This window comes from Lacerta agilis, chromosome 12, assembly GCF_009819535.1.
Source record: "Lacerta agilis isolate rLacAgi1 chromosome 12, rLacAgi1.pri, whole genome shotgun sequence".
NCBI classification, from domain to species: domain Eukaryota; kingdom Metazoa; phylum Chordata; class Lepidosauria; order Squamata; family Lacertidae; genus Lacerta; species Lacerta agilis.
This window is the reverse complement of record NC_046323.1, coordinates 55,392,181-55,405,722: the sequence shown is the minus strand read 5'-3', so window position 1 is coordinate 55,405,722 and position 13,542 is coordinate 55,392,181. Positions and strand designations below refer to the sequence as shown.

Sequence of the window (13,542 nt, the reverse complement as noted above, 5' to 3'; positions counted from 1 at the left end):
CTTGACTGTTATGCTAAACTTGTTTACTCCATATGTAAATCTTGCGAACCCCCCTTCCTCCTGTCAATCATCTGACGTTTCTCCCCATGTGATAATGATGTTTCTGAAGTGTATGCTGGGATGTTTTGTAAAGTTTTAAAAGTCCATGTCGCCCGTTTTCCCGTTGAACAGTCTTGGCTGCTCCTGTTGCGCAATAAAGCTTTCTTGCTTTACTTTGCTCCTGGCTGGCTTCCTCCTTGAACTCCGCAGAACCCGTGGGCTTCTCTCATAGGGCCAGGTGGGCAAGCATGCCTGGATTTTTCGTAACACTTCCAACTCTATGATTCTATGATTCTAAGGGAGCCGGGGGTGGGGGGTGGCCATGGGGGGTTACCTTGGCTCACCCCCTCCCCCAGCCTAGTGCCTCCACCCTGCTGGATCGCAAGGAAAGGCTGGGATGGAGAAGAGACAGATGAGGAAGTGTCCCATGCCAGGAATGAAACGCACACACTATGGGGGGGGCTCAAGGGGTGGCAGATGTGGAAGCCCACCCCCACCCCGTAAAATCACCACAGACAGGAAAGGGGAAGCCCAGGAGTGGGGAGAGAGGGAGGGGGAGCGCATGTTGGTCAGTGCAGTCCCTCCCTCCGGGACTCTTCCCAGTTCAAAGCAAGAGGGACCCCTGCCATCCTTTCCCTGTGTTTCCTGCAACAAAACCAGTTTATACTGGGCTCCCAGAACCATTTGACCCCATTTCCCACCCCAGAGCAGGGCTGGACCAATCAGAAGCCTCTCCATTTGACAGCTGGCCAATCTCCTTTCAGATTCCCCTTGGGCTCATCCTCTCCTTCGCCTGGTTTCCTGAGGGAGTTTCCCTCCTGAGTTTCACTCTTGGCTGCCCCCCTCCCAGCTTCTTCATTTCTTTTTCCTTCTCTTCCTGTTCCTCCCCCCCCCATTGTTTTGGGGCAGCTGGATTCCCCCCCCCTTACAGCCAGGGTGGCCCAGGAGGAGCCCACGGAGGTACCAGGGCCAGGATATGGCGGTACCCCCGCCCTTTTCCAAAAAAGGCGGGAACGCCATGTTGTTTCTTCCGGAGGCACCAGCCGCTCCCAGAGACGCCATGGCTCCCCTTTGGGCCTTGTGAGTCCCACGCTCTCGGGGTCTCTCCTCCCGGCTGAAGGAGGGCGGAAGCTTCGCATGCCAGTGCTCATGGGGTGTCCTCACATTTGCCCAACCGAGGAGGTCCCTGTAGAGGTTTGGAGCTTTCATGGTTAACAAGCTCAACCAGGTCGTCCCACCCACAAGAGGAAAAGCGTTGCCGGAAGGCTCTGTGTAATGTGTAATGTGATACTTGTTGTTTCTGTATCTTTCCCTTTCGTTTTTGACCGGAGAAGGAGAAGGCTAAAATGTCTTGTGTCTCTCCTGGAATGTAATTTATGCCTTGTAAATAAAGCTTCTAGATTAGCAAAAGAAGCTGAACTTTGTCGTTTATAGTTGCTGGCATGCACACACACCGTTACATGAGAAAATACTCTGCGGATAGCACAGGAGAAGCAAGTGAGAATGTACAGCAGGAGAACGCAGAAGGAAGCTTGCTGGACTCCATTTGTGTGCGAAGTTGGTTTTCAGGCTTTTCCAACAATCCAAAAGCCTAGAGGTTATGGGCTGAGTTTTTAAAATTCTGGACTGGTTCTGGAGCAGTTCCAAGGATCCAGAACGTGTGTGCCATGCTGAGAAGTGCCTCCCTGGACTGGGACTCTGTTGCAGTGTCCAGGGAATGCTTTCTGTGCCGGCAGGAGCAGTCTGCAGTCTGCTGAATGGCTCAGCTGTCTGCAACTTGCTGCCACTGTTTGAAAGGCAGCAGCAAAGCCCAGATTGAGGACTGCAAAGGCAGTTTTACCTCTCTGGTGAACCCCCATCTTCCTTGCCTGGGTGAGAAGCTACAGAATCGTGAGTACGCATCCCCAGGGCAAGATGGAGGGAGTCTATGGGAGTCATAGCATCCCCATCAAGGAGGAGGAAGGCTGTTGTGTACAAACACCACCTCCACTCTCACTGCTTCCTGGCATAGCTCCAGAAGCACAGGAGGCCGCAACTGCTGCTCAATGCAGAGATGAAGATTGTCCCAGCTTTTGGGGAGACAGCTCAAGACAACGCAAACTTTCTCCTCCTCAGCCAAAACACAGCCTTTTTTCCTGCAGAGCCACAAACTTTTAACTGCAAATTGTGGAGATGATCTTGCATAGAGACCCCAGGCTGAAGCATAGCTTTGTAGAGAGATTTCCAGATGGACAGTTTGGAACTGGCTGTCTCCCGGACATGGAGATTCCTTAACGCTAACCACACGGCCCTCACAGTATTAAGCCCTCGCACATGCAGCAGCTGTAAATCATCCAGTCCCAGGATTATTGTGGCTCTTGCCCTTTCATCCATTTCTCTATCATCACCATCAGGCTTCAAAGGCAGTCTGTCCACAGACTCCCAGAGCTGATCCCTCTGTAACACAGCCTGCATCCGCTGAGACCATGGCAGATAGTTGTGGTTGTTTAGATGCTCAAAAGCCACCGGGAAAGGTTGCGAAGCCATCTCTGAGCAGTGTTTCACAGCAAAACAGAAACCAGCTACTCACAGCTTCCAAGATAGATCCACAGCATCCAGCTTCAAAACGCTGCAGCTGTTGTCTGTCCTGGCAGCTTCAGTCATCCACAGCTTCTCCAACTCACTGCAAGTGGCTTGCCAACCATACTCCATAACCTGTTAGAGTCTGTGTCTGAATTACACAGAACCAGTTGCAGAGTACTGTAAGGACCACAGCAGAGTACGCACAGACTTCCAGGAAGCTAGGTCACAAATGCTGGCTAGACAGTATGAAGCAGTAACTGAGATGCTGCTACTAGTAACTGGTTTAACCTCTAGGACGTTTATTATGTACAGTACATTCAGACAGGATCTTAGGAAAACAACAAAACATTTCCTCTCTAATTCTTCTCTCTAAAACACCAACCTTACAACAAACCTCAATAACACCAGAATAACTATGGAGGTAATAGGCACTGTTATACAGTGGTTCCGCTCCTTCCTCCTGGGCCGTGTTCAGAAAGTGGTGGTGGGGGATGAGTGTTCAGACCCCTGGGCTCTCACTTGTGGGGAGCCTCAGGGTTCCGTCCTCTCCCCCATGCTTTTTAATATCTATATGAAGCCGCTGGGAGAGATCATCAGGGGGTTTGGGCTGGGTGTTCATCAATATGCGGATGATACCCAGCTCTACCTCTCTTTCAAATCAGAACCAGTGAAGGTGGTGAAGGTCCTGTGAGAGTGCCTGGAGGCGGTTGGAGGATGGATGGCGGCTAACAGATTGGGGTTGAATCCTGACAAGACAGAAGTACTTTTTGGGGTGATAGGTGGTGGGTGGGTGTGGGGGACTCCCTGGTCCTGAATGGGATAACTGTCCCCCTGAAGGACCAGGTGCGCAGCCTGGGAGAAATTTTGGACTCACAGCTGTCCATGGAGGCACAGGTTAATTCTGTGTCCAGGACAACTGTTTATCAGCTCCATCTGGTACGCAGGCTGAGACCCTACCTGCCAACAGACTGTCTCGCCAGAGTGGTGCATGCTCTGCTTGGACTACTGCAATGCGCTCTGTGTGGGGCTACCTTTGAAGGTGACCCAGAAACTGCAATTAATACAGAATGCAGCAGCTAGACTGGTGCCTGGGAGTGGCCGCCGGGACCACATAACACCGGTCCTGAGAGATCTACATGGGCTCCCAGGACGTTTCCGAGCACAATTCAAAGTGTTGGTGCTGACCTTTAAAGCCCTAAATGGCCTCGGTCCTGTATACCTGAAGGAGCGTCTCCACCCCCATCGTTCAGCCCGGACATTGAGATCCAGCGCCGAGGGCCTTCTGTCGGTTCCCTCACTGCGAGAAGCAAAGCTACAGGGAACCAGACAGAGGGCATTCTCGGTAGTGGCGCCCGCCCTGTGGAACGCCCGCCCATCAGAGGTCAAGGGAATAAACAACCTGACATTCAGAAAATACCTGAAGGCAGCCCTGTTTAGGGAAATTTGAAATCTGTGATGTTTTAATTGTATTTTAATATCTGATGGAAGCTGCCCAGAGTGGCTGGGGAGACCCAGCCAGATGGGTGGGGTTGTTGTTGTTCAGTCGTTCAGTCGTGTCTGACTCTTCGTGACCCCATGGACAAGAGCACGCCAGGCACCCCTATCCTTCACTGCCTCTCGCAGTTTGGCCAAACTCATGCCAGTCGCTTTGAGAACACTGTCCAACCATCTCATCCTCGGTCGCCCCCTTCTCCTTGTGCCCAAGGGTGGGGTACAAAGAATAAATTGCTGCTATTATGGGAACCTCCTCCGATAACCGGACTGTTACCAGGACCCATATCTCTAGGCAGATCAGCAGAGAGCTCTGATCGGGTTCCGGGCAGTCAGCCAAGTGTTAATTGCTCAAATGTGCAGCTGATTCAAAGCACGTAGACAAAATCCTCAACAGTTTCTCCCTTCCAATTCTTCACCATCTGCAACGAAGAGAGAGCTAATTAGAGCCTCAGAAAGAAATGGCGCTCCAGTTTATTGAAGAAACTCCCCCACCTCACTGCGAGACTTGAGAGTGCTCCGTTTCAGCCTCAAACCGACATCCTTGAAGTCTAAATTAATGTCATTGTTGATGTGTGGCATCTTTGACCCCCCAGCATGCCAGCGGGGCACCTGACTCTCTTGAAACCAGTGGGGCGACACTGCCAGCATACTGGGACAAGGGCGCAGGTGACACAAAACCATCAAATCCAACACCTGTCCCCTCCCCCAGCAGTGCACTGCCATGTTAGCGTAAGTCATACTAACCCTGCCCAGGACCCCAACCCCACTCAGAAAGAAGGGGATGTGGTTCACATCCATTATTGAACAAAGTTAATAAATGCTTGTGAAAGACAAAGAACTGGAGAGTTAGATGTGAGGCCTTTCTATAGTCTTCACTGCCTTTGTTGGCTGGTATTAACTGACATACTGCTTGGGTCACGGTAGGGATGTTAGAATCCAAGACGCTGTTGGTCTCCATCCAAACAGTGGAGGTTCAGGCAGGCAGGTGGAGGAGCCTAAAAAGGTCTCCACTTCTCCATCTCCATCCGCCTGCCTCCCCCCACCCCCAAGCTGAGCAAGACCCAATACCTCTCCGGCTCCATCCATCCACGTCCCCATCTCCACTCCCCTGGAACTCACCAGATCTCTCGGAGGTCCCAGGGAGGGAACGCTCAGAGGTTGTGGGGCAGGATGCAGGAGACAACCTGACCAAGTAAACCATCCATCTTCCCCCTTCCATCCTCACTAGCTTTTCAGGATCCGTTTCTTTCATCCTTCCTGAGGAGTCAAGGAGCCAAAACAAGGTGCAGGGTCATGGGAGAGAGTAAGAAGCAAAGGGAGCGTCAGAGGCCCTGCAGGGATTCTCCTCCCCTAGATATTCTCCTGCCCCTGGAGAAGCACAAATGGGGCAGCCCCTTCCCAACAGAAGCCCTATTTCTAAACATCTCCAGTGGTTCCAATTTCACCTGTTTGCTCCTCACCCCAATTTGAAAGGCTGCATGTTCTGCACAGTAGTGACCAGAGAGTAGATCCCATTGAACTCAGTGGATTTATGGAGAAACTTGGTGCAAAAACCAATCACCATTCTGCCCCCAAGCCTGAAAACTGCAACCGCAGAGATGAGTAGCTATTACATGTAGGTGCCCCCATGCTATGTGCTTTGTATGGAGATCCCAGTTCAGACTCTTTGAGCTCTGTCACTGCAAGCCAGGCAGATGTTGTGGCCCTATTTGCTTCTGTCAGGGGTTCCATGGGGACTAAATCTATATGTGGAAGCAGAGGAGCTGGTGATGTCTCATTTTTGAAATATCATGAGACAAATACACCACTCTTCCTTAGATATTGTCTGTGTTTATACACCATCTTTGCAAGTCTCCAGTCTCAAAATGTGGGCCCCACCCTGGCATGGAAGCAAATTTAGCAGGGGATCAAATACTTCCCCCCCCTCACTGTAGGTCCTTAGCACTTTTGTTCTTATTTATGGTAATATTTGCATGAAATGTTCCTTTCATATCTCCAATTTCCTTGAGCAGATCTCTGGTGTTTCCCATTCTATTGTTATATGATACCAACGTGATGAAGGGTAATTTTAGTTATTCTCCCCCGCCCCTTTCTCCTTCCCATACAACTGTGTTTTGTACGGGTTGTTTAATAATGTTTGCTTTATTACTTTTCTTTTTCGGTCTTCCCTCTGTATGAATTCTTTGATGGGTAGTGAGATCATGCTTCCGATTGAAGCTCTTTTCACATTCCAAGCACTGATAGGGTTTCTCCCCTGTATGAGTTCTTTGATGGGATGTGAGCTTGGTCCCCTCCCGGAAGCTCTTTCCACATTCGAAGCACTGATAGGGTTTCTCTCCTGTATGAGTTCTTTGATGGGAAGTGAGAGAGGTGCTTTGACTGAAGCTCTTCCCACATTCCAGGCACTGATAGGGTTTCTCCCCTGTATGGACTCTTCCATGCAAAGCGAGATCACCTTTCTGACGAAAACTCTTTCCACATTCCAAGCACTGATAGGGTTTCTCCCCTGTATGAATTCTTTGGTGGGTCTTGAGATTTGAGCCTTGACTGAAGCTCTTCCCACATTCAAAGCACTGATATGGTTTCTGACCTGTATGAGTTCTTTGATGGGCAGTGAGAGTACCCTTTCGACTGAACCTCATCCCACATTCCAAGCAGTGATAGGGTTTCTTCCCGGTATGAATTTTTTGATGGGAAGTGAGACTGGCTCGGTGACGAAAGCTCTTTTCACACTCATGGCATTGATAAGGTTTCTCCCCTGTATGAATTCTTTGATGGGAAGAGAGCTTAGCCTTCTCCCGGAAGCTCTTTCCACATTCCAAGCACGGATAGGGTTTGTCCCCTGTATGAATTCTTTGATGGGTAGTGAGACTGTGCCTGAGACTGAAGCTCTTTCCACATTCTAGGCATTGATAGGGTTTCTCCCCTGTATGAATTCTTCGATGGGAAGCGAGATGTGTGCTTTGAGTAAAGCTCTTTCCACATTCTAAGCACTGATAGGGTTTCTCCCCTGTATGAATTCTTTGATGGAATGTGAGACTCAGCCGGACACGAAAGCTCTTTCCACATTCACAGCATTGAAAAGGTTTCTCCCCTTTATGAATTATTTGATGGGAAGAGAGCTTAATCTCATCCCGAAATCTCTTTCCACATTCCAAGCACTGATATGTTTTCTCCCCTGTATGAATTCTTTGATGGGACATGAGATTGGCACTCTGATTGAAGCTCTTTCCACATTCCAGGCATTTATATGGTTCCTCCCCTGTATGGATTCTTTGATGGGAAGAGAGCTTAGCCCCCTCGCTGAAGCTCTTTCCACATTCGAAGCACTGATAGGGTTTCTCCCCCGTATGAATTCTTTGATGGGAACTGAGATGGGAGCTTTTTCTGAAGCTCTTTCCACATTCGGAGCACTGATAGGGCTTCTCCCCTGTATGAATTATTTGATGGGAAGTGAGATGATCCTTCCGACTGAAGCTCTTTCCACACTGAAAGCACTGATAGGGTTTCTCTCCTGTATGGATTCTTTGGTGGGATTTAAGACCAGAAATGTAACGAAAGCTCTTTCCACATTCCATGCAGTTATAGGGTTTCTCCGCTGTATGAATTCTATGATGGGAAGCGAGACTGTACTCCCGAGCGAAGCTCTTTCCACATTCCATGCAGTTATAGGGTTTCTCCCCTGTATGAATTCTATGATGGGAAGTGAGATGATCCTTCCGAGTGAAGCTCTTTCCACATTGTCTGCACTGATACAATTTCTCTCTACTGTAAGTTCTTTTGCGTGAAGTGAAACTATCCCTCCGAACAAAGCTCTTTCTTTGATGGGAGGTGGACTGGGAGCTCTGACAGATGTTCTCTCCACACTCTGAATATTTATATGACTTCTCCACTATTTGGATTCTGTTCTGGTCCCCCTTGTTCTTCCCTTCCAATTCATCAACATCTGCAATGAAGAGAGAGCTAATTAGAGCCTCAGAAAGAAATGGCGCTCCAGTTTATTGAACAAACTCCCCCACCTCACTGCGAGACTTGAGAGTGCTCCGTTTCAGCCTCAAACAGACATCCTTGAAGTCTAAATTAATGTCATCGTTGATGTGTGGCATCTTCGACCCCCCAGCATGCCTGCGGGGCAGCTGACTCTCTTGAAACCAGTGGGGCGACACTGCCAGCATACTGGGACAGGGGTGCAGATGACAGAGATCCATCAAATCCAACACCTGACCGCCCCCCCCAGCAGTGCACTGCCATGTTAGCGTAAGTCATGCTAACTGCATCACTCAGAGCCAAGGGGACGTGGTTCACATTCATTATTGAACAAAGTTAATAAATGCTTGTGATAGAGAAAGAACTGGAGAGAGTTAGATGTGAGGCCTTTCTATACTTTTCACTGCCTTTGTTGGCTGGTATTAACTGACATATTGCTTGGCTTTTATCTGGGATAGATTTTGTTTAGCTCAATCCTGGAATCCACTGCATCTCCAAGGTCAGTCAAATGCAGACAGAAGCCAAAACAACAGACCTCAAAGAAGTTACTTCAACTTCCCTAAAAGCTCTGAAGCCAACATTTAAGGAGGCCTGTTAGGTTCAGTCAAGTCTGGCCATTGTTTAAAAAGGCATGAATAGATGAAGAACATCCACAGAGGAAACAGTTGATATCCCTTCATTCAGGGTTTACAGTGGGGATGTTAGAATCCCAGATGCTGTTGGTCTCCATCCAAACAGTGGAGGTTCAGGCAGGGAGGTGTAGGCAGTGCAGGCAGGCAGGCAGGTAGAGGAGCCCAAAAGGTGTCCACTTTTCCATCTCCATCCGCCTGCCTGCCCCCAACCCCAAACTGAACAAGCCCCAATACCCCTTCAGCTCCATCCATCCATGTCCCCATCTCCACTCCCCTGGAACTCACCAGATCTCTTAGAAGTCCCTGAGAGGGAAAGCTCAGAAGTTGTGGGGAGGGATGCAGGAGACAACCTGACCAGGTCAACCGTCCATCTTCCTCCTTCCATCCTCACTAGCTTGGCAGGATCTGTCTCTTTCATCCTTCCTGAGGAGCCAAGGAGCCAAAACAAGGTGCAGGGTCCTGGGAGAGAGGAAGAAGCAAAGGGAGCCTCAGAGGCCCTGAAGGGATTCTCCTGCCCTAGATATTCTCCTGCCCCTGGAGAAGCACAAATGGGGCAGAAGCCCTATTTCTAAACATCTCCAGTGGTTCCAATTTCACCTGCTTGGTCCTCACCCCACTTCGTAAGGCTGGCATGGTCTGCACAGTAGTGACCAGAGAGTAGATCCCATTGAACTCAGTGGGATTATGGACAGAACTTGGTGCAAAAAATCAATCAACATTCTGTCCCCAAGCCTTAAAACTGCAACCGCAGAGATGAGTAGCTATTACATGTAGGTGCCCCCATGCTATGTGCTTTGTATTGAGATCCCAGTTCACACTCTTTGAGCTCTCTCATTGCAAGCCAGGCAGGTGTTGTGGCCCTATTTGCCTCTGTCAGACCTTCCATGGGGACCAAATCTGTATGTGGAAGCAGAGGAGCTGCTTCATGAGAAGAATACACCACTTCTCCTTAGATACTGTCTGTGTTTATACACCATCTTCGCAAGGCTCCAGTCTCAAAATCTGGCCCCCACCCTGGCATGGAAGCCATCAAAGTATAGCTCTTCCACATGTCCTAAATCTGTAGTGTTCTTAAGAACACCAGGCATGCATACCCTTTAAAAAAAATTCCAGAGGTGAGCTTTGTGCTCCTCTTGTGACAAGATTCCCAAAGGCTTAGGGCAGATTGATAGAACTAACCTCTTTTGAGATAACACCAATTTCCATTTCTTGTTTATCAAAACCCAAATACTCTCCTAGATTTTCTCCAGAAGGTTTTACAAGTACCTATCAGGATGGGAGGGATTTTATTACAGTCAGACAAAAAGGATTTTATGCGTCCCATGTCCTCTCTTATTAGTACAAGGCACCCAATGACTGATAATCCCTCCTCATTTGTCCCAGAAGGTTGGCAGAAGGAGTCTTTTATACTTGCTTTAGCATTTCCTGAGGATAGATCTGACTTGCTTTCACATTAGTCTGTCTGCTTGTTTAGCCTGAATAGGGGAGAGACATGTTTTGTTGCATCTGGGACACAGAAAGTGGTCCAGAAGGGCTTTTCTTCTCCTTGTTCTCCTTCCATGTTCAAATGTTCCCATCTGGCTGCAGCCCCTCTTAACATATGTGACTTATCCACAGATCTGAAGGGGTTTATTTGCATCCCCAACTTTCCTTGACCCAAAGCCCCCTCCCCCAAAAGGAAGGCAGCATCTGGATGCAAAGGAAGAACAGAGCTGCAGGCCTCCTGCGAACTCAACCCCCCCTCCCTGGCTTGCCAGAGAGGACAAGGGAGGACCTTCTGCTCCTTGATTTGGGGATCTTCGCCCACCAGGCATGATTTGAACAGGGACCCCCTCCCATGCACCCTCCTTGCACCACCTGGCAGTGGCATAGCAAGGTTAGGTGGTACCTGGTGTCGAAAACTTCCTGTCATCCCCCCCCAAAAAAACATTTATTTTATTTTATTGCCTGCAAAAATGTTTTGACTTTATTTCATAGTTTCTTACAAAGGAATGTGGATTCTGGGCCTCTGATAAAAAGGAGGCCACTGGGGACAGATGAGTTGTGTTTTGGCTTGTGTTGTTTTATTTATATTTATTATTTATGTATTTAATAAAATTTATTTTTTAAAACCTGCAAAGTTGTTTACCAAAACAAAAAAAACAATAAAACACCACAGCAGTAAAATCAAGAAAAATTAACAACCCTACTTTGAAACATACAAAAGTTAATATTTAAAACAGATTAAAATTACTTCAACTTCCTAAGCATCTGGGTATGCCTGCCTAAAGAAGAATGCTTTTAGCAGGTGCCTGAAAAGAGTCTAGCAAAGGCACGTGCTTTATTGCAAGAGGCGAGGAGTTCCAAAGTGCAGGTGCTGTCACACTAAACAACGCAGGATAGATATTATGTGGAATCTGTAGTAGGTGCTTTATGACCTCCAGGCTAGGACAGAGCGAGCTGGAGAGGGAGTCCCTCCGCCCCCCGGCGCCCCACCTTCCCTCCCCGGTTTGTTTTGTCCACCTTGACCCCTCCGTGTTACGTTTCCCTCCTCCCCGCCTTTGCCTCCCCCTTTCCAGCCTCCTCCTCTCCGCCCCTTTCGCCCAAACTCCTCGGGCGACGCCTGCAATTCCCCCCCTTCGCTGCTGCGTCTCCTTCGCCCTCGGCCATGACTCTCCTCTCCCTGACTTGGGGGTCTCTCCCCACCCCAATGCATGGTCTGAACAGGGACCCCCATGCAACCTCCCTGCACCCCCGGGACCCCCTTCTCCCCACTGCAGCCTCAGGAGGAAGAGAGGAGCCTTGGCAGAGAGGAATTGGGGGCAGGGCCCTCTGCTCCCTGAATTGGGGGTCTCCCCCCACCCCAATGCATGGTCTGAACAGGGACCCCCTTCTCCCCACTGCAGCCTCAAGGGGAAGAGAGAGGAGACTCACCGAGGAAGCTTTCGCAAAGAAGAGAGAAGAAAGCAGCCTCCTCTCTGCTTGCCGGAAGGGATGTGGGAGGGAGGGCGGGAATTTGGCCACGGAGGACCTTCACTTCCTGTCCTCTGTAGGAATCCAGCTCTGCTCCTGTTAACCCTTGGCAAGCCGAGGGCACCAAATCCCCCCTCCCTTCCTGCAGTTTTTCCTGCTTGTGCGCCTGCGCTCAAGGGTCTGCCCCCCCTTCCTTCCCTCCCTCCCTTTCTCCATCTGTTGCAAGGACTCTGCCCCAAGGAGCCCACATCTAAGCAGACCAACCGCAAGGGAGACAGGGTTGGCCATGGGGGGGGTGTTACCTTGGCTCTCCCCCTCCCCGAGCCTAGTGCCTCCAGGCTGCTGGATCCCAAGGAAAGGCTGGGATGGAGAAGAGGCGAAAGTCTGCTTATTGGCAGGAGGTGCCTTGGGCTAAGAAATGGCTCCATCAAGACACCCCCTGGGGAAAAACACTCCGGCTCAGCGAGTGGGGTGGGAAGGATGGATGGAGGGCTTCCCAGACAGGCGACCCCCCCCCGAAAATAATCTCCCCCCCCCGCCAAGAGGACTTTTCTGCTTCTGCAGCCGCTTTTCATCCCACGTAATGAGACAGATGAGGAAGTGTCCCATGCCAGGAATGAAACGCACACACTGGGGGGGGGGGTCAAGGGGTGGCAGATGTGGAAGCCCCCCCCCCCCGGTAAAATCACCACAGGCAGGAAAGGGGAAGCCCAGGAGTGGGGAGAGAGGGAGGGGGGTGCATGTTGGTCAGGGCAGTCCCTCCCTCCGGGACTCTTCCCAGTTCAAAGCAAGAGGGACCCCTGCCATCCTTTCCCTGTGTTTCCTGCAAGAAAACCAGTTTATACTGGGCTCCCAGAACCATCTGATCCCATTTCCCACCCCAGAGCAGGGCTAGACCAATCAAAAGCCTCTCCATTGGACAGCTGGCCAATCCCCTTTCAGATTCCCTTTGGGCTCATCCTCTCCTTCACCTGCTTTCCTGGGGGAGTTTTCCTCCTGAGTTTCCCTCTTGGTGCAGAAGGAGGAACCCCAAATGGAGATCAGGCTCCTGACAAATGGGGAAAAGAACTTTATATGGCATCTGTTAAAGAAAACTCTGAGTTGAGAGACTACTCAACAGCCCACTTTGTTGGGGTACAAGTCCCCCGCGGGTCAATGCTGTAAGTAAAAGAAGGAAATTCCTGCCAAGTAATTTGGAGCAAAACAGCAGTCAGTAGACTAAGATCCTTTATTGTTGCACAACAGGTTCAAACAGCAGTATGAACTCTGAGCATGGGGCGACATTAATTTTTAAATCTTTCCCACCATATCCCAGAATACAGTTCACACAGCATCAACAATACATCATTGCTACATCACTAAAATGTCAGAAAGGGGAGGGTTGCACAAGATTAGCATAGGCAAATGTGTCAGGGCAACACCCAAGTATAAGATCAGCATATGAAGACATCTCTTAAGTACCCACCACCCACCTTTGCATGCCTGGAGCCTGAGGCAAGTCTGGTGATGAGATAAAACCAAAACACAACCCATCCTGTAGATTTAAGTATCTGTCCCCAGTAGCCTACTTGCTATGAGAGACCCAGAATCCACATTCCTTTGTAAGAAAATATGAAATAAAGTCAAAACATTTTTGCAGTTAAAAAATAAATGTCAATGTGTGTGGGGGGGGGGACACAAGAAATTTTTCGCACTGGGTACCACCTGACCTTGCTACGCCACTGCCAGGTGGTGCAAGGAGGGTGCATGGGGGTCCCTGTTCAAATCATGCCTGGTGGGTGAAGACCCACAAGTCACGGAGCAGAGCGTCCTCCCTTGTCCCAGCACATTTCCAGACCCAAATAACACTTCACAGTGCCAAGATCTTTCACTTTGA

The 13,542-nt window shown here is 49.7% G+C and overlaps 1 protein-coding gene across 1 annotated transcript; it reads right to left on the bottom strand.

Moving 5' to 3' along the window:
* Nucleotides 1-4,482: 4,482 nt before the first annotated feature.
* Nucleotides 4,483-11,650, bottom strand: LOC117055475 (zinc finger protein 345-like). The gene is made up of 5 exons (XM_033165009.1): nucleotides 11,628-11,650; nucleotides 9,000-9,173; nucleotides 6,245-8,041; nucleotides 5,164-5,352; nucleotides 4,483-4,514 (listed from the first exon to the last, which is right to left on the bottom strand). Exons 2-5 carry the CDS (start codon nucleotides 9,130-9,132, stop codon nucleotides 4,483-4,485), a joined length of 2,151 nt encoding a protein of 716 aa, XP_033020900.1. The 5' UTR covers nucleotides 9,133-9,173; nucleotides 11,628-11,650.
* Between the last annotated feature and the right edge of the window lie 1,892 nt (nucleotides 11,651-13,542).